We start from the raw sequence: 21,460 nt of genomic DNA, 5'->3' as shown, positions 1-21,460 counted from the left end.
CAATATTGGTGACGTAAGAAAGCTTATTCAAAAGGACTATGAATATTTTTCAATTCTAACATTTAGTAGGTCAAAACAGGTCTCGATCTATACTAGATCGAACAGGTGCTATAATTTTGAACGTTAACATTATTCAAACGTCACTATTTTATGAATAGTATTGTTTAAACAGTAAATGATGCATTTTAGTGATATTTCTTCCAAATGCCACTATCCCAAACATTACTAATTAAGCCCTTTTTATTTTTTTTCCGGTGAACCCAAGACTTTCGATCATAGATAGTCAAAACTCATTTGATCACATGACTTCATCGCAAGGTTCCATTCGAACACGACTCGAAAGTTTCATTTTATTTTGCATACGTACATCGGCTAAGCACAAAGAAAACTGATAATTAAGGTTCTTGTTCTTGTTTCAACTCCGTCCTTAATTTACAGATTGTCGAAGAATTAAGGATATATATCCTCAGGACTATTGACTAAAATGTTTTCGAACAATGTGTATCAAAGAGATCGAACACTATTTTGAGCATGATCACAGAATTCTTCATATATATATATATATAAGAGTTTAAGGAAATTGGTGCTGAGACAAATATTTTTTTGAATTAACTAGGCTCTGCAAGTCCAGTTGGTGCATTTCTTAGCATATATATTAATTAATATTACCAATAATTAGGTACCGGCCGGCCAAGTAGTGATGATGTAAATGCACCAACTCTGGATATGGATCCATCATCCATCCATGACAACGTGTCGGTCCCAATTGTATATATGCTTTGCGTCAAGCCAATCTTGGTAGATCGTGTCACATGGAGAAGTACTTATGATCACATGTGCTTTCTGTCGCATCAAACGGCTTTGGCAAATGGCACGTAGTGCGATTATCTTATTTATTTTATTATTATTATTATTTTTTTTTTTTTTTTTTTTGAATCAAACTTCCTTTCATTTCATAAAACCAGAGTTTGGCTTATTATTATGTTTTATTCATCAATAGTACTTAACATCATGCATACTATAAAGGTACTGGCCCAAGTCCATGCCCGTACGTACCACTATTCATTTGGCCCTTGCTGTTATAAAAAGATATTCTAGCATATATATCTACAGATATAAAAGTATATCACAAAGTAAAAGATGCAAGCTATTCTAGCATATATATCTGCAGGTATAAAAGTATATATCACAAAGTACTGCATTAAAGGATAATTTGATCAATGGTTTCCGTATAAAATTTCGTATAATCAATTAATATTCTCTCTTCTTTTGTAATTATCAGGAAAAAGAAGAGGCAGTATATATCTATCTTTCATGTAGAGCTAGCAATGTGACAGAAACCTAAAAATCCTTTTAAAAAAAATTATTATGATAATAGAGGTATCGATCCAAGGCTCTGCCCCGACTATATCCTAGAACACTGTGCAAAGCGCTTCCTTCATACGAGTTGGGTAAAGCTCAAGTTGCGTAGCCCCAAAGAACTGCCTAAACTTAATACTTTGAACTTTTAAGTACCAAAGCCAAATGACTTACCACTCGAACCAACCTCAGTTGAAAACCTTAAATTTTACTCTCATATTTCTCCCTTTTCTCTGTATATATAAGAAGAATATATGTGAACAAAACTTCCAAAAGGTCTACTGACTTGTGGGGATATGATCCTAACTCATTTGACTATAGAAAAATGTCAGCACGCCAAGACAAGATGAGGCCTTCAACGACAATCCATGGAAGATAGAGCCACTAAAACAGCTGACAGTGGTCCCCAGATTTTCAGTGTTCAAAGAAAACCCTAGATTTCTAGACAAATATATCCTTTTGGGTAATCCTGTAATTAACAGTTCATGACTACTTGAGTATTAATTGGATGTTGATTCACTTAAGCAAAGATGGTGACTAGTTAATTAGCTTCTCTGCATAAATTTGTTCAATTGACAGAAGCTAGCTAGGCTATGTCCTTGCTAGTTCTTCTTCTAGTTCAGAGTATAATTTGGAATTCCTTCATTGTAAAATCAAACCAAACTGCAAGCAATCCTCAGAAATTGTATTAGGTCATGAATATATATATATACTTAGTATCATCAACACAAAAAAATAAAAAAGGAAAATGATTTGACATGATAATTCATGTTCTAGACTAGGATTCCAACACCCCAAGCATTTAATCATTCATGGAATTTCATGGATCTAAATCATATACCAGACGATGATGAAACTAGAGCATGTGTAAACCACAGAATTGAAGAGGGAATTGAATCATGTTGATGAAGATACTGCAAACAAAAAGGGAAAACATATCTAGCTAATTGCATCAATCACATTGATCTAAAATTTAATCAAACATATAGGTTTCAATGTTTCAATTGTTTGTAGATTGGGGTTAATTTTGAACAAAGCTCATATATTGCAAAATTATCCCATTCATTGGAAAGCAATTCTACTTGAATTTAGGTTGACAATAAGAAAATTTATAGTAAGCTTAAAAAAATTAAAAAAAAATAAATAAAAAAAAAATAACCCTAAATCATACACATATTTCCAACTAACATGCAAACCAAGATAAGTTTGTTAGTTTCAGGACTTTTTGGGGCAAGTCTAGAAATGTTTATACTGTTTTGAGTGTTTTCTCAGACATTCTGGTACTGGTTAATTAGATCTAGGGTCAATTTAGTTTTAAGATTAATTCCAACCTTCCACTCTTAACAGATGCTTAATTGGTTGATTCTTGATTTCTAAAAATATACATTTTGTTTAATAATTTTATTCATCCTAGCCAAGAACAGCAATATATATATATAACTAATTAACAATGATTTTCTTATAATTTGTTGCAATGAAAGTCATAATTTCAGAGAAAAAGATACAAGGATTAGCTTTATTTCACATATTCCTCAAACTAAAACAGTCAATCAAAGTGAAAATCCAAGATTTAGTATCCCACACAATAAGTAAAAGAACCCCGAAACTCTCCCTAGCCCACCTCTACTATAGCTAGCTATAATATGATTAATTATGTCTACAACATCGATCACCATCAGCATCAAAATGTTAAATACAAAGAGTAGTAGTAGTAGTAGAAATCAATTATTAATTACCATGCTTTATATCTTTCAAAATCGCCTGGACAGAGAGCTATGAGTACTCCTCTCAATCACATTGAAGTTCAAGGGAGCAGTAGGTTTTGTTTGTGTGGAAGCTCCATAATTTGATGTTTCACTAATAATCTTTTCTTCATTGCTGCTTGCCTTACTTTGCTGAGCTCTCTCCCCTTCTAACTCCCTATACCTTTGCAAATACTTCTTTAATGGCTCGGCATAATCATCAAATCCTAGAGTTGCCATAGCCCAGCAAATATCATCACCATTCACAGTCTTGCGCTTCTCCTTATGACACTTGTCCGAAGCCTCCCCAGTCACAAAGCTTATGAACTCCGACGCACACTCCTGCATGGTTTCTTTGGCTTCTTTGGAGATTTTTGCGTTGGGAGGAAGAATCTGCTTCATGATCCGCCCCACATTAGCTATCGGAAGCAGCCGATCTTGCTCTTTCATCATCCCATCTTCGCTACTACCACCATCCAAATGGTACTTAAACCCTTCCCTCTCTGAATTATTGCCCATTTTTGATCCTCTCAAACACAGACACGTTGCTTCCCTCAGCCTGGCTGCTATATAGACGCATATGTATGTATGTGTGTGTATGTATATGTGGGCTATATATGTAGATGGTAAAGGTACTTCCACCACATAATTAAGATTATTTTTGTTTTTCAAAAGTAATTAATAAAGGTTTTTGCTTCTTAATTATATACCCTTATCCGGTATAATTATTATTTTAAGGACCTTATATTAAACTTTACCAACCTGTTGGAATGAGCATCTCCGGCAATGGTTTTCATTTTAACTACTCAAAATGTAACTTTTTTCATTTTACTTACTAGTTTTTCACACATTTATTTTAACTATCTACTCTAATTAAATACTATTTTTTAGTATTATTTTATTATATTTTGTCATTTCTTTGTCTTCCCCATAAAAAGAGAGAAAAGATTAAAAAATATATAAAATATATATATATATATAATAAAGTTTATTATAGCAATTGTAGGAAAAACTTCTATTTTACAATGACTGTTGGAGTAAGAAAATAAGGCATAATAGTTAAATTTAACTAAAAAACTAGTTTACATTTTTTGCTAGAAATGCTCTAAAAGTTTATTTTTGAACAGTATATATATCTATTTAAAATATGAGAAATTCAGCTGTTTTAATTGCTTCTCATAAAATTAGAAAACATTTTGGAAGTAGCAAATTAACGAGATGCAAAATAACTTCACCTTTTAGAAGTTAAAGCACCCCTGAAAAAGTCCAACCAAATGGAGATGCAAATTATACGGGACAAATCATTTTTCATTGGATGCATTTCAAAACTATATATATATATATATATATATATATATATATAAGTTAGTTTGACATGTTCTTTTTAATTGAAATATATATATATATATATATATCCATTAAAGAACATGTCAAATTTAACTTATGTGTGTACCTCTCATTATCATTGATAGACTGGGAATTCACAATATTATTGGCAAGGTGCATGCATTGCCAGCATAGGTGCACATGCATTAGCTAGGCTTGGACCGATTGTGATTAAGGGGCTGCAATAAAGAGTAAGACTACATTGCTATATGATTGCCATATAACTGGAATGATGTGGTAATAAAAATTAGTATTTTATTTTTTATTTTTTACAAGTGTTGGTCAAAATCAAATGGTTAATTTTTATTACCACATCATCAAATTTTATAATACTCATACAACAAATAGCATTACTCAAAAAATTTAAGAGTAATGCTACTCTTCGTACTTATTTATTACACATATATATTTTATACATGCTGACGTGATATGTTTTAAGTGACTTTCTAATTAAGTAGCTTAAAAAGAACTACTTAAAACACACTGCATAAACCGGTGTAAAGTAGGTGCGATATATAAATGGATGTGATCAAGAGTACTATATAGCATTATTCAAAAGTAAAATCTCATTTCACAAAAGCAACCCTTTGAAGATAGTCTCGTGTAATATAACAAGTAATGCTCTTTGTTAGAAAAATAAAATGGTAAGACAAAAAACGAAATGCTCTTAAGATATGTTAATGTGTCGCTTTCCTTCATTAGATTTTGATGAACTCGTATGCAATGGATTACAACAAATATTTCTTCATAATACAATAAAGTTCAAAAAAAATTATGTTGTTTTCTATAACAGTACTATTCAATAGATTGTTATACGATTGTCATATAATTAAGATGACGTGCCAGTAAAAATCAACTATTGAATTTTTTTTTTTTTTTTTTTGTCTTGCTGTAACACCATCAAACTGTATATAGTTATACATCAATCTACTAAATAGCATTACTCTATATAAAATATTACTAAAGGCATTTTTTTTTTTCTTTCTAATCTATTACTAAAGGCATCTAGTACTAGTAATTTCATCCCCTCTCTCTCCTCTCTCTTTTCAAGTAGTTCATGTACTACAAAATAGTACTAAAGTAGTTGTAATTCCATCCCCCCTCTCTCCTCTCTCTTTTCAAGTAGTTCATGTACTACAAAATAGTAAAGTAGTTGTAATTCCATCCCCCCTCTCTCTCTTTTCAAGTATTTCATGTACATCTATGGGTCTATGGGAGCAATCTAGCTATGCCCTAAGGTAATTAAGCAAAAGAAAAGGCTGAAGCTTATCAATTACAAACGAAATGGTCCCCCCTCTCCCCTAATTTGGCCCTTAATCTCTTCAATGTTCCCAATAAGTTTGAAAACAAATATGATTAAAATAATGCATGCCAATTTGAATTTGTGGATCACATATATGCACGTGTTATGGTTACAGTCCTCTAGATGCAACCAAACCATGACCTAAAAAGAGCTGATTAATTATAAATTAAACACCCTAGTGTTGGAATACCTACTACTTAGAGTTCAACACCAGATCATGTCACTCTACACAACAGCAAATCATCTCAACTTCTTGTCGATTTTTGTAACATCACGGTCGGGTCATGGAACTCTGGATTTCTATATAAAAATATAAATACCATCATCACCAAGATTACTCAGTGCTGCTGACACGTGTCAATCATCAGAAGAGATTGATCTATATGTTTGTGATGACCATGGCATAGGTCAACCTTTTTTTCTTTTTTCTTTTTTCTTTTTTATCTGGTTCAAATTTGTCTATGAGTCATAGTCTTGACAATGTGTGCTTGTTGAATCATCCCCACAACTCTATTATAGTATGAGTGTGAGTAGGCTCAAAGGTGGTTGTTACTTTAATTTGTTTATTGAGATTGTTTTTTGCTTATGTATGCTAATCGTAATTATTAGATGCTCTGATGTTTAATTTAAACAAAATATATATCATGATCTCACAAATTGGAGATTCGTGAAAGCTGAACGAGAATATAAAAGAAAAGAGGCCGCAAAATGATTCACTTCGATAATCATAGAGAAATTCAATTTGTCGCTTAGTTAAATTACTTTCAAGCGAAATTAAAGATCGTCACCACTAAATTTTAGGTTGTCTTTAATTACTCTAGGAAAATCCTAATTAAGCTAGCAAGAACAATTATATACATAATTAATATAATTTAGTGGCCCTTGAGTGGAAACACACGTGCAGTAGACGACAAGTACTACACCTGTCGAAAGGAGAGCCGGTTTAAATCTGAAATCCGAGTTTATGTTATTAATCATGTACTCGATTTCATTGACATCATCATCGGTTGTCCTTTTGAAAGGATATATATATAGGGACATAGCTTAATTATTAGCCAGAGACAGATAGATTTGCCAAAATTAGTATCAACCACATGAAAAAACTCAAAACATTTAATGGGTTGAACATAAAACTGACAATTTATATGCTAAAATAGGCAATTAATATTATTATCACGTTAGAGAAAGGAAAGTGATTTAAAAATTTATAAAAAAAAAAAAAATTAAATTAAATTAAATTAAAATGAGGGACTTAGGAAGCTGTCTCTCCATCTGCTGCAAACGGATCTCCCATGACTTACAGAAAAATTAATCAATATATATATATTCCACCCACTTGCTTCTTCCTTTCTATTTATATTTAGAAATGAAAATTGAAACTATTAAAAAATTATAGGTAAATAATTAAGGATGGAAAATATTGAATGGTGAGGAAAAAAAAAATCAGAAAAGATAGTGAACTAATATTCGAGGAAATTTGATATAGAAAGATACCTTTTACATATTCCCAACTTCCCCCAAAAGACACAATTCATTGTTATGGAATATATCCCATCTCCAATTGTATATTAAACAACATGATCTTGATATATGTTCCTGGATTATTGCTTGTCACCAAAAGTTGCATTAACCAATCTTCTGCATCTTACCGTACTTCTTGGCATGAAACCACTGTTTAGAGAACATGATATATGTGGTCCATGCTCAGTAAACAAATTGAAAGTTTCTTCAGCAGGCAGCTGGATGAACAAAAGTAGAGGAAAAACAATTATAAAGACATTAGTATGGATCTCATAACTTCCTTTTAAAGCTTTTGACCTAAAAAAGTAGGTTAATTTGTAGAGCTTTATTGATCTAAAAATCAATTTTGACGTTTGCTTTATGCTCGTATTACTCGTTTCGGCCTATGGGTTTGTTTTATAATGCCCCATTGTTAGGAAACTTATCTTGTTTTTAAAAACCAGTAAGATGCGAAAATTAAAAAGAACACAAAAAACAAAAAAACAAAAAAACAATGACAAAACATAGAGATTTATGTAGTTCATCACTAAGGACTGTGTTCATAAAGTTTCAACGAGCAATGTTTCACTATTTTCGAGAGAAACAATATAAGATGTTTCAATAATACATAAGTACAAAATCATATCGGCGTTAAGCCTTAGGGCTTCCAATGTCGGACCGGATCTGGTACAAACTGGGTCTGACACAACCAAGCTTCACATAGACTAACACCACTCCCTCTTTCATAACTCAAACATTTTTCTGCTTTTAATTTTGGGCATAATTCTAATGAAGCATATATTAACCAACAAAGTTCTATCCATATGGTATCAATTATAGGGCAGCATAGCCATTTCAAAAGAAAGACCAGTCACTCTAATAAGTGGCAATTTAGTGTGTTGTAGCTTGTTAAAATATTAATTAAATTATTAAAATTACTCTTTCTTATTAGTTTTAAGCTAGCTTTTGCCTTTTGGGATATATATAAGTGATACTTTAACATGATACTAATGTCAAAAGTCTTTAGTTCGAATCCTAACTCTATATTTTACTCCTCATTTCAATTAAACATTACATGTATTAGGCTGACCTTACTCATCATGGAAGAGTTGTTAAAGTATATTTGGATTAAATGACTAAATTATTTACTATTTCCTATCGGCTTATACTTTTAGAATAAGTAATAATTTAACATAGTTAATTGTAGTGGCTATTTGACTAGAACAACAAGAGATAATTATGCCAAATTTACCATTTGGAGTTGACTTAGCTAGGGATTCTCTAACACAACTATAGGGAAATAAAGTATTGTCGATTAGCAATTAGTGGGTGTAGACTTGAAGAAAAAAAAAACCTAAAGAAAATTATACATTCTGCTTCTTTTCTCTTTGGGAGGTACCTTCCCACTTTTGACAAGATTCCTCTTCATCCCACTCTAATTGGTTGCTCTAGTGGGCATCTCAGCTAGTGATCTCTTCTAGATTTCTGTATCTAGGGGGCTTTGGCAGGGTGCGTTTTGGACCAGTCCTATATAATTAAAAAGTTTAAACGCAAGGAATTCATCAAATCTAGCTACCTCTACATATATATCTCATGTTTCACTTTCTTCACTGTTTCATCTCCTTTTCATTTGTTATGCCAAATTGACACTTGAACAAATCTTATGCATTTTTTATATTTCTGGTTGGAATATAATCTATATTACGATACCAGTCAAATTTCTCATCATATTTGGCTTGATTGATATTTGCCTTATTTACAACGTGTAATTATGCATGCATGAGTTTTTCTTTTATAATATAATAACCAGCACACAGCATACATGATCATGAACCGATTAATAAGATATTCCAAATTAATTTTCATAATGGGTTATTGATGAAGAGATTTCCTTTAGATCTTGGCATTGTAAATCCCCTTGTGCCTAAATTAAATCCTCGAAGAAACTGCCATATTTGTGCTATTTCTTTTTTGAGCATTTTGTTAAATTATCGGTTGTTCTAAAAACTTAATTAAACAGATAAAAACAATTATGAATTTAATTATTAATTAATATTTTAACACTCTCTCACGTGTACGTAAGCTTCAACTCGTTCAATGTGAGGCCTAACATATTAAATATTTAATTAAACTTGATGTTATTAGGATTCTCTTGCAATAACATCAAAAACACCAAGCCCTTTGAAGAAAGAAGTACCTCAATTTCATGGAGTTATATATGTGAGATAAGCTTCTTTTTTTTATCTCCTAGAAATCATGAAATCAGATGCTTTGTGCTTTCCTAGACCATTATGCAAATCCTTCATCCCCATCACTCAAAACTTAAAAAAGAAAACTAGAAAATTTGTCTATTGAAGTCTTGAAGAGTTTCCATTTTGGGCTGCTGCCATTCTGGGTGTGCCCATTGGAAGAGTTGCCATTTTGGGCTGCTTGCTGAAATAGTAAAAGATGCGACGTTGGGCTCTCTTGTAAAGGGTCTTCCTCATAATCCACCTCAATCGGAGTAACTTGGGCCGGGGCCCGTATAGTTTCATGTACCTCGTCTTTCACAAAAGTAGCCCTGTCCATCGCATCTTGACAAGTTCGAGCTTTGCTTGGCTTAATATTTTCTTTTCTTTTCTTTTCTTTTCTTTTCATACCAATACTATCTATATCTACTTCCTTTAAGCACGACAAATATGATTTGCATCTGTTAATCACTTGGAAAAAAAAAAAATCAAATATCTAGTGTGGTTTCTGCCTACAAGAGAAAAATTAGATAAATAAATATTCTTAAGTTTTCATTGTTGGGGAAAGGAAGTGAAATATAAAGATGAATTGTTTCATTATCCAGATTTTGTTTTAGAAAAAATACAAAATCATTCTATGGGATTTCATTGAGTTGCAAATAGCTTTTTAAGGTACAAAAAATGACTGAAAACTTACTATGGTAAGCAAAATAAACAAATAAGTCCCTGTATCTAACTTTCGTCCAAAAACTTTGACGGAAATTTGTCAGAGTGCAACGTCGGCTCCAATTATATTGCGACACGTGTCTCTAATAATTTAAAACTAATAAATAAATAAGAAAAGAGAAATGATAGAATTCATTTCGTTTTTTAACTATCTTCACAGCGAATGGATGAATTCATCATTAAATTTATATGGAGTTCATCTGAGTACCATAAATTTAATGATTGATATATTAAATTTGTTGAGTTATATAAGAAAAAATAAATAAATAAGTCGACTTTGAGCATGAAGTAGGTGTACTTTTTCCTAAAACTAAATAACAGTAATAATATCATCTCTTTGCATTAAATTTTGGAAGATGTGAGAATAAATGAAATGAAATGAAATGTAGCATCGGGCTACGTCATAAGTTCATAACTACAGACTTAAAAATAAATAAATAAATAATGGACTTCAATTTTCCTCCTCTTTTTTTTTTTTTTCTTATTGGTCCATGCATTTAATGTTTACGGTCATGGATCCTTCAACGTACCACACACATTTTAGGGGTGGACAGATTAACTATTTACTATTTACCAACTACTTATTGGCTGCTATTGAATCATTATCGACAGACAATCGACTTTCGGCGGTCGGTAGGTAAAATAAAAGTATTGTTTCGAGATAGATCGGTTTGGTAGGTGGTAAAAAAAAAAAAAAATTGACTAATTGACTTAATCGATTTTTCAAGTGAACTTTAAATTTTACCTAGTAAGTTTCTTTATTGTGTTTGTCCAACTGATTTGTGGTTGTCATTTTAATTAGTAAATTTACTTTTTTTCTTTCCCAACTAAGGTTGTTAATTGCTAGAGCCTAGAGGACAAACACAAGGAACCCCACTAAAAAAATTAGCATTAAGATAGTATTTAAGGAATTAGGAGTGTAAGTGTTTGACTAAATCAAATAAATCTAACTAAACAATTTGGATACCCATTTACTTCAAAAGTCTTCTGAGGATCATGAGAACATTGAAAAAGAAATAAAAAAAATAATAATTAAAACTAAAATTAAAAAAGAAGAAGTAGAAGTTAGTTTCCCATTTGAACACTGCCATATGGGAAAGAAGAAACTAAACTTAGACATAATCTTTAGAGGAAACTACACTTACCTTTAAACTACCTATTTAACTGTAATATTTTTTAAACTATAATTTTAAGAAAATAATATTCACCAAGGACTACGAGAACACTAGTATTTCGTTTTAAAATATACCTCTACTAAAAGGACGCCAAAATGACAAAAATGTCATGTGTATAAAATAAAAAAAATTCAGAAAGAGTAAAAAAAATAGGCCAAAAATTCAGAGAAAAAAAAAAACCAGAAAAAGGTAATAAAAAGAAAACAGCAACAAAATTACTGTGCGCATAGAGAAAAAAAATTAAGAAAATGTTTTTTAAAAATTCCTGGAAAAAGAAAAGAAAAGAAAAGAAAACCAAAAATTCAGAAGAAAATGAAAACAAATGCAAAACAAATTCAGGAAAAATAAAAAATTGAAAAAATTCTGAAAAAAAAATTAAAAATATCAAAAATCGAAAAAAAAAAATTTAATTAAAAAAAAAAAAAAAAAAACCAAAAAGATGTCGTGGGTCATTTCAAAATTTTTCATTTTTCATATTTTCTTATGAAAATTTTTTTTTTTCCTGAATGTCTTGCCTTTTTTTTTTTTCTGTAATGTTTTTTATTTTTTTATTTTAACTTTTTGGCTTTTTCTGATTTTTTTTTTTTTTTTTTGTATTTTTTGTTTATTGTGATTTTTTTTAATCTTATACACATGGTATTTTTATCATTTTCATTAAAAAAAAAAAAATGTACATTACAACCCCTTTGGTAGTTTGGTAGGGCACACTATAAATGTTGATAATTTTGAGAAACATTACAATTGAGATGATAATTTAAGGGAAGAGATCCGCTAAATCCAGAATATGGAGAGAAAATGTTGTTATGGAGATTATAAATTTAGAATATGGAGAGAATACGGTTTTAAGGAGATTGGCATATTAGAGACCCTTTCAATGAGATTATAATATACCATGTTAGACATCATTCAACCTAAAACCTTAAGCATGTAGGTTCCTAATTATGTTATATTAACAATGATAAATTATAAAAATAATTATCTCCACCATCTCCATATGATATTTGGGTTATAAGATCTTTTCTCATATGGGACTTAATAATTTTATACTAATGTGTGCATATTCAATAGGCGTTCATGTTAGAATCTTACTAAATAAATTTGTCTTACTCTATAGCATGTGAACAACAATAAAAAGAATGTAAACGTATCTTCTTTGTTAGACGATGAGTCTACCATCTCCCTTTGTCTTGTTGTATTGTGTGTGTAGAGGACACTAGTCTCTCAACTCTAATTGCTCTGATAACCTAATGAAGTCTAATAGGCTAACTTCATTTATATATGTAGGGTGAGAGTACATGGCTTATTCAAGTGCTTATAGAATTGGTCTAACCCATTATGGACCCAAATATTAAAATGACTACGTTAGTCTACCCAAAAGTGAAATAAAATACAACAATCATTCAGTGAGTTTATAATATACCATGTTAGAACATCATTCAACCTAAAACCTTAAGCATGTAGGTTTCGGCCTAATTATGTTATATTAACAACGATAAATGATAAAAATAATTATCTCCACCATATCCATATGATAAATGGATTACGAGATCTTTTCTCATATGGGACTTAATATTTTTATACTAATGCGTGCATATTCAATAGACGTTAGGGTTATTGGTTGACCGCTTGTAAAAAAATGGAAAAAAAAAATTACCAAAAAAAAAAAATACTGGTGTTAACTCTTTTGGTAATTTATTTTTTACCCCTCATATTATGTTATTGGCTGACCATATGTATGAATATACCTATGATATTGTATCTAAATTTCGCCTTTTTTTTTTTTTTTAGGACATGTCCACACAAGAAGGGGGAGGAGGGATTCGAACTAGTGACCTCCGCTTCATAAGGCGTGGTCTCCAACCGATTGAGCTACCTCTTGGAGATAAATTTCACATTCTAAAAGACATGCATGTGACTACTATTTTGCTTTAAAATTCATTGTAAAACTTATATTACATGCATAATAAAAAGTGTGTGTATATATATATATATAACTTCAAGGTTCATCTAAATTATGAAATCTTTGTCTAAATAAACAAAAATATAAATTATGCTAAATTTTTTAACATTTTTTTTTCTTTCTAAAAAACGAAATATGTCCCTTTTTTTTATCAAAAATAATAAGGACAATATCCTTAATTTACATCTTCTATTAATGAAATTCTCTAATAAAGATTAATTAGACTATAATGAAACTTTAAAATTCAGAGAAAGTTAAAATAATTTGCCCTAAATTATTATTGATTATATTTATATGGCAACTTTATTTTATTTTTTTTTCTTTTTCACACAATTGGGTGTTTAAAAGTAAAAACAAAATTCCAAAAAAGTACCACCATAGAAACGAAAACACATACAAAACGTGAGAGCAATATGGGCGTTTTGGTTATTCAGCGCCCAATGCCCCCACCTACGAACGCGTGTGGTCTCGCACTCTCATAAATCAAACCGAATAGCTCTAATCCTCTGTATCTCTCAGAAGAACTTGTGTATTTTTCTTGTTTTCTAGTCCTCTCATAGCCTTCTCTCTCTGCGTCTTCTTGGCAATCCTTCCAGAATTCAACTTCTCGTATCCATGAAAGCTCTTTTCTTTTACACCAGGTAAGTCTTTAAAGTACTTTCTCCATTCAAAATGTCTCTTTTCTTTATATATTTTTTTGTTTCTTGGTTTTTAATGTTTTTCTTGTTTTTCATTATTTTTCGACCAAAACATAAGAAGTTACCATCGAGGTTCATGAGAAAGACCCATTTACCCAGGTCCGTTTTCGCACGTGGGTTTTGACGTCCAAGTTCTTCCATGGAGGTTAGCACATGTTTCTTGTCCAATCGTTCTTTGCATGCTTTGCTCCTTATTATTTATGCTTCTTTCTTGTGTTTCATGTGTTTATCTTAGCCTTTGGACGGTTGGATAGTGTTAAATAACTTGACCTTTAGGGGATTAATTGAGAATTAGTACTAAACAATGACAACATGGTGTTCGGTTGCTCTTATTTTTACTTGATTAATACTCTTAGTTAATTTCTTTGACATGGTGTGATGGTAGCGAATGAGATAATTATATCATAGGAGTAGTTGGGTGTCGTTGTCTTCGTTTATTGTTGTTAATGTTACTTTAATTAGTATTTAGTAAATATATATGGGTGATTGCTTTGACTATGGATGTTGGATTCGACAATGGACACTGTTATGGTTATTTTTCTTGATAATTTGATTGCAAGAATGCGGCTTTTATTTCTGTTCGATTGTATGTGTAAAATGATCCGCATTACATATGTAATCCTTTAAGTATTACTACACTGGATTTTTATTACTGATATCATGTTTTAATATACCGCAGTTTCTTGTCGATAGTGGGATAGATTTTATCTTTTTGGTGGAATTGATTTTTTTTTTTTTTTTTATCTATTCAATTTAATTTTAGGCTAATGGCATTAATTTGATATCGTTCGATTATTTTACAGTTTTGACTGGTTAATGTTTTTTGCAATGACTATATATAACTTGGTTTATAGTATTCTGAGAGTCTAGTGACACGAATTATAGGATTCAGTCCCATCCATACACGGATTCATGAGGAGCAAGTACAATGTGCGAGGACCATATTGTTCTGCCACAGTGTTAACTCTTACTGTATCAGAGGAGCACTTCTTCTTCTTCTATCGTTTTGAAAAAATGCAGTTAGCTTTGTGATAGATGAATCAACTCTTATTTATCAATTGTAAAGACTTTATACATACCATTAATCTTGAGCAGATGAGGTTAGAAAGTGCTTGTATGTGTTCTATATTAATGGAGTACCATATATTTGAGTAGAAGTATGTAAACATTTTAGTAATTTATGGTTGTGATTAAGGCACCCATAGATGCCTAGTTCTAAAGGTAAAAGGTTAGATGATTCTAGGAATAGAATTAGTGTATTTCCATCTTAAATTAATTTGAAGTTCTCATTTTCAAATGATATCTTGATGGTCAAACATGATCTTACATTTTAATCCATATTGAAATAGTAGGATCTAAGATACATTGTTTTTCTGTAATCAAAGTTTTATCTGACACAGAATTATAAATATATGATTCCTTTATGTTGTGATTTTCTCAATTCAATTTGTTCTGTGTTTTTATCAGATGCACTCTATTCACATGGCTAACATCATGGAAGTAATTGAAGATGAATCTACTAGACAGTTATCAACCCCATGTTCCCCTGATGTGAATGATATTTTTGGAGAGCCACAGGAACTCCCTCGCATTGGAGTCCGGTATCAGGCAGAGATTCCCTCGCTAATAGCGGAATGTGATCAGTTGCAGGTTATCAATGAACCAGCTGATTCAGAAGTTGTGGTCAATCTACCAGAGTCTTTTTCATGTGGATTACCCATCCCAATTATGTGGGCAAATTGTGAACTTGAAAACATCAATAGAACTGTAGATTTTGAAAACAGAAAAGAAAGCCAGATTACTTCAAACGGTGAATATTCAAAACTTGATATGGAATCTCTGGCTACTAGTTTGTGTGATGGGAAATCTGTGAAAAATATTCCAGGCCTCCAACCAGTTGGAAGTGATAGCATGGAAGTTGATGACTTGTCCTTATCAGTTGAGTTAAAAAACAAGTTGGATCAGGTAGAGAGAGGTTTTTGTCCTCTTCCTGGCTCTCTGGGTGAATCTTGGACAGATATTGAATGTGATAGTTTTCTCCTTGGTCTATATATTTTTGGGAAGAATCTTATCCTTGTGAAAAGATTTGTAGAGAGTAAAGAGATGGGAGATATGTTGTCTTTCTACCATGGAAAGTTTTATGGGTCTGATAGATATCGTAGGTGGTCAGAATGCCGAAAGTTAAGAAGTAGACGATGCATATATGGGCGAAAGATATTTACAGGTTGGAGGCAGCAAGAATTATTATCACGGCTGTCATCTCATGTCTCAGAGGAATGTCAATATAAGTTGCGTGAGGTATCTTTCTAACATCATTGTACACGACTCATCATATCTTATTGTTTAGGATAAATAGATGAAGTATTGTTTAGAAATTAGAGTTTGTATAGAGGTTTTTTGGCATCGAAGCAGTTGCATATGTTAATGTTGTTGACCAACCTCTTTGTATCAAATGGTTTTATAAACATACCCAACGTTATATAGACATATGGCTTGGTAAGCCTTTTTATGGTACTGGCATTTTGTTGTACTTTGCACCTGAGGATCCCATTTTATGTTTCTTGAGTGACTTAATTTGTTATTTATTCTTTAGTTCAAATAATGCTTTGAACGTGTGTGGTATGTGTCATAACTTTTTAAGTGCTAAGAGGTCAGATGCTTCTCGTCACAAGCTTGAGATTCTTAATGGTAGTTATTTGGACTATTATGATTCTTGGGAGAACTTAATTCAATTTCAAATGATTTTTCTGGGGTGGATTCTTAGCAATCTCATTAGTTGTGTAACAGAAGGAAAATGTCCATTTTGATGATTTAACTAATCTTTTTCTTGTATGTATCTTTGATTCATCTATATTAGTTGCTTTCCCTTTTCTATCGAAGATGGTAATGACTTAAGCTGTTTTTCCCTAAAAGCAATTTATTATTAGTTTCTGGACAAGGTAAGGACATTTTGTAATATCTCTTTTAGGAGACTTATTTGAATTGAGGAGATAGAATTTACAATAATGTAAAGTAGCAAAGCACTGGGTTAGAATTTCATGTAACATTAGCCTCATTTAAAGAAATGTTCACTGCTTTGTAAATTGTCTTGCTGATTCGTAACAATTTGCAAGTTACATAGTGGCAAGGTAATGGAGGGTGCTGTTTTGATGGACATCATAAAGAACATTAGTGGAAAAAATATATATTTAAAGCTAGAAATAAGTACACTTGAGACTGCGTGGATAAAACTTCAATCGCTAATAAGATAATGAAGTGTTGATAATGGTCTGGCAATATTTGGAAACCTATATGGTATATAGTGACCCAGTTAGAGCATTGGTGTAATTCTTTAAGGAGGATTGGAAGGCCAATGAGGTCTTAGAAGAGTAGACTTGGGGATGATATGGTCTCTAAGAGCTACAATGGTGGACCAGGATTTGATTGCTGAATCTAAATAGTAGGGTCTGTGAACCAATGTGGAAATAGAAATGGCACACGAAAGAGAGTATATATATATAAAAAAAAAAAAAAATGCACAGGTTTTTTGGGGGTCTTTGCAGAGAAGACTTGGGGGATAGTATGGCCTTTAGAGGAACGACGGTGGACCAGGATTTGATTGCTGAGTCCAAATAGTTGGCTCTGTCAACCAGCATCGAATAGGAATGCAACAAGAAAGAGAATATACATAAAGAATGCACAGATTTTGGTACAACTGAGGATAGGATCCTTTATCTCCTATAAATCTGCCTCAATAGGAGGTCGTGATTTAACCCTAGCTCTTTATTTTTTTGCTTGATTTATAGGCCCCTTCATCTTCTAGGTGCTCTTAAGGCTACATGAAAGTCTGTCTTCTACTTCTAGTAGATAGGTGCTGCACATAAGTGTTTTTTTTTCCTAACTTGCTAGTAATGTTGGTTTGCCATACTTATATCGCATAAAAGTTCAAACTAAGCGTTCACCAAATTTACACCATGAAACAATCTTATTTTGACATTCATTGGCTTCCTTTAATGTTTAACTAACAGTAATCATTGCTGACATTCACAGCATCAACCCAGTATTGTAGATAGTGTGTGCTGCAATTCTGCAGTAAAATTTACTATGTATTTGTTAACAACTGCTGCATCATGATTTCACATAAATTGTGATGTATTGTAGGTTTCTAGGACTTTTGGAGAGGGAAAATGTTCATTTGAAGAATACATATTCGCTCTAAAGGATACTGTTGGTATCAATATGCTTATAGAAGCAATAGGTATTGGCAAAGGGAAGCAAGATCTCACTGGCCTAGCCATGGAGCCAATAAAGACCAATCATGTTATCTCTTTACATCCTGAGATACCAATTGGCAAAGCTTGCTCCAGTTTTACAGCTGCTGACATAATCAAGTCTCTAAGAGGAAATGTCAGGTTGAGTAAAGCCCGATCCAGTGATCTCTTCTGGGAAGCTGTTTGGCCTCGTCTTTTAGCAAGAGGATGGCACTCTGAACAGCCTAATGATCATGGTGTTTCTGGTTCGAAGCATTCTTTGGTTTTTCTTATTCCTGGTGTTAAGAAGTTTTCCAGAAGGAAACTAGTGAAAGGTAACCATTACTTCGATTCTGTTAGTGATGTCTTGAATAAAGTGGCATCAGATCCTGGGCTTCTTGAGCTACAAATTGACGCAGGTGAAGGCAGTGGACACAAGGAAGACAAATGGGAACCACTCAGAAAACAGAACGTTGATGGTTTGTCAAATAAACAACACCATTGCTACCTCCAGCCGCGTACTTCAAACTGCAATCGAGATATTATGAAGTTTACAGTTGTAGATACCAGTGCGGTTCATGAAACAGAATTACCTAAAGTGAGAGAGCTGAGAAGTTTACCTTTTCACACTACTAGTTTATCTACCTCCTCTAGTCTTTCCAGTGAAACTGAACAAGATACATCAGAAGAGTCAGAAGATGAAGCAGAAGAAATTAATACCTCGAACCCTGCAGGGGATATGACTGAGATGGAAGCATCTGTTGACTCATCAGATTGTGTTGGTGTGCTCAATTCCATGGATCCCATTATTGCTGCAGTAGAAGATCATAACAGTCCAAACACAAGTCTGCTTAAGGAAAATGGCCAGGGAAAGGCTATGAAGCATCACTTCAGCAAGAAGATGAATTCTAGTCATTCGAAAGCCAAATACTTAGCCCCAGTCATGAAGCAGCAAGCTTTAAATGCTTTTAACTGTGGAGAGTCGAGCCATAGCATTGGAGATATCTCTGCAGACAGGAAGCAAAATGATGATGAGTCCCACTGCCAGTCAACTCTTCCTTCTGCATGTCATGACATGGCTTTTCGAGTGTGTCCACGGAATTTATCATCCGACAGTTCTCTGGCTAAAAGCAGTCAAGAAGGGAGTAATGCAGCAAGTGTCACTGAGAATTGCCTAGGTGGAGAAGTATCTCCAGGAAATCATCAACCTCAGATATTCATCGACTTGAACCTTCCTCATGATTCACAAGATATAGGAACTGAAGAACCCTTTATAATGGACATGATGCCAACTAATGGTAGCTCATGTGCAAACAAATTATCTTCTCTATCTGAAACAAGCCAGCAGCCTGAGCCATCAAAGATATCTGATAGTGGGGCTAGTACAGAGCAGCAGCCTACTACGAACAGCCGGAGGCAGAGTATGAGGAGCCGGCCATTGACCACAAAAGTATGGGAAGCTCTTGAATCTGGCTTGTTTGACACAAAGAGGAAGAGAAAGCGTGTGGACACTTCACATAACTCAATTTCAAGGTCTTCCCAGAAAATCCGTGGCAATGCTGCTCTTAGTTCAACTTTGAATAATGGTGCTGGTAATGACATTGTAGATAGCACTATGGAAGTGAATTTGGATGAGGTGTGCAGTAGCAAAGTCAATGTGGCTGGTGAGCCTCCGGTTTGATGCACAAAGAAATGGGCTGGCCATTCTTCAAGGGTTTTCTAAAAGCCACTCAACAATGTGAAGATCATTGTTGTTTCAAATGCTTCCATAACCATAGGACGATAAAATCAGTCTTTTTCAGTCATCCACCTAGTTTCAGCACATACGGCTTACTGAACATAAAAAAATCACAGAGGCTAGCCTGCTCATACAAATATCAGTGAAGAGACTTGGGGTTCTGAAGTATAGGAGAGGAGGGGAGATGGTTCCTTCATTTGTAATCACTAATCTTTTCGTGTAGGAGAAATTGACACAAGTGCAATTTCCTTTGAATTGATTTCCTAAGTCAGGATTTTACTAAAAATGCTTTTTAGCATCCATCTCCAATGTTCATGGTAAAGCAGAAAATTGATTTTCAGCTGCTCAGGTAATGATCAAGTTTCTGAAAGGTTGCAGCCTGATCATGTACACGTGAATATCGTTACTTATCATTATGTTGTAAAAAGTACAGCTTCCCTCTTGAATAGAAAAAAAGTATAGCTTCCCTCTTGTGACTCTTAAGGCTTACCACCAACAATAGAGTAGATCTATGTGTTGGATTTCTGATTCATTGGTACAAACATCAAGCTTTCTGTTTTCAGAGTATCTTAAAGACACAGATATACACTCTCTCCTCTGTCATCAATTTGAACTTTACTGTTCATTGTTGTGACTAAAGTTGTCTCAGCAGAAGTTGATGTAAAATATAAAATAAGAAGAAAAAAAATAAGCAAAAGCAAAAGAGGAAGAACCACGAGATTAAGGGTGGTCCGGCCGTAGAGGTCTATGTGACGATGGGTTTGTTTGGGATTGCGGTTTCAATAATGCGATTTTAAAAATTGCGTTTTTGAAATTACTACTTTTTAAAATCGTGAAGGCATTTAATAAAACATGTTAAACAGTATTTTTTTTATCAAATATTTGTTATGCGAAATCATGATTTTATTTTAAATTCGCACATTTTCAAATAAGCACCCCTTAACTTGCTTATAGAAATCGTAGATTTTTTTCCTATTTTAGATTAATTGTTTTTTAAATCGCAATGACAAATGCCTTACGTTCTGCGATATCTTTGAAGAGAAATGTTAGGTGTTCTTCTAGTATTCTTTTGGTGTCCTCCCAACTGTAATGTGGCTTTTAAAATTATCATTAAATTTGAGACTATCATTATTGACTTTTAATCTATTGGTGATTTTAAAAGCCACATTACAATTGGAAGGACACCAGGATAACACTAGAAGAACACCTAACATTTCCCATCTTTTAAAAATACAAATTATTCTTGCGAAATCGCAATCCCAAACGCACCCATGTCCACCACTGGTAAGCGCCCTTAGGTTACCAAAGGCCCAAAGGGCCAATGAGTGGGTCGACTTGGACTAACAAGTTGTGTTGGTGTGTCGGGTCAACCCAATACGTTTCAACCCAAACACGACTCATTTAGTTAAATGTGTC

At 32.9% G+C, this 21,460-nt stretch overlaps 3 protein-coding genes across 3 annotated transcripts in view; 2 read left to right on the top strand and 1 right to left on the bottom strand.

Annotated features, from left to right (window-relative positions):
- Nucleotides 1–2,896: 2,896 nt before the first annotated feature.
- On the bottom strand, nt 2,897–3,620 carry LOC132169108 (nuclear transcription factor Y subunit B-1-like). Its single transcript, XM_059580193.1, has one exon. The coding sequence runs from the start codon at nt 3,618–3,620 to the stop codon at nt 3,111–3,113; it is 510 nt and encodes a 169-aa protein (XP_059436176.1). The 3' UTR covers nt 2,897–3,110.
- Nucleotides 3,621–13,914: 10,294 nt separating this feature from the next.
- On the top strand, nt 13,915–20,515 carry LOC132171712 (uncharacterized). The gene is made up of 4 exons (XM_059583098.1): nt 13,915–14,020; nt 14,139–14,222; nt 15,545–16,375; nt 18,218–20,515. Exons 2-4 carry the CDS (start codon nt 14,217–14,219, stop codon nt 19,985–19,987), a joined length of 2,607 nt encoding a protein of 868 aa, XP_059439081.1. The 5' UTR covers nt 13,915–14,020; nt 14,139–14,216; the 3' UTR covers nt 19,988–20,515.
- A 532-nt stretch (nt 20,516–21,047) lies between these two features.
- The window catches only part of LOC132169107 (uncharacterized), a 2,503-nt gene continuing 2,090 nt past the window's right edge, over nt 21,048–21,460 (top strand). Inside the window, exon 1 of the mRNA XM_059580192.1 lies at nt 21,048–21,089. Within this exon, the coding sequence (XP_059436175.1) occupies nt 21,048–21,089 (42 nt within the window). The remainder of the gene's footprint in view (nt 21,090–21,460) is intronic.

This window comes from Corylus avellana, chromosome ca2 (genome assembly GCF_901000735.1).
Source record: "Corylus avellana chromosome ca2, CavTom2PMs-1.0".
Taxonomy (NCBI): domain Eukaryota; kingdom Viridiplantae; phylum Streptophyta; class Magnoliopsida; order Fagales; family Betulaceae; genus Corylus; species Corylus avellana.
This window is presented reverse-complemented; position numbering and strand designations above follow the sequence as displayed.

What these genes read in the sequence shown, in the direction of transcription:
- LOC132171712 (XM_059583098.1), top strand. An exon ending in GTCAATATAAGTTGCGTGAG is followed by an intron (nt 16,376 to 18,217) that starts GTATCTTTCTAA and finishes GATGTATTGTAG; the next exon opens with GTTTCTAGGACTTTTGGAGA.
- LOC132169108 (XM_059580193.1), bottom strand. Translation starts at nt 3,620, where the DNA reads ATGGGCAATAATTCAGAGAGGGAAGGGTTTAAGTACCATTTGGATGGT.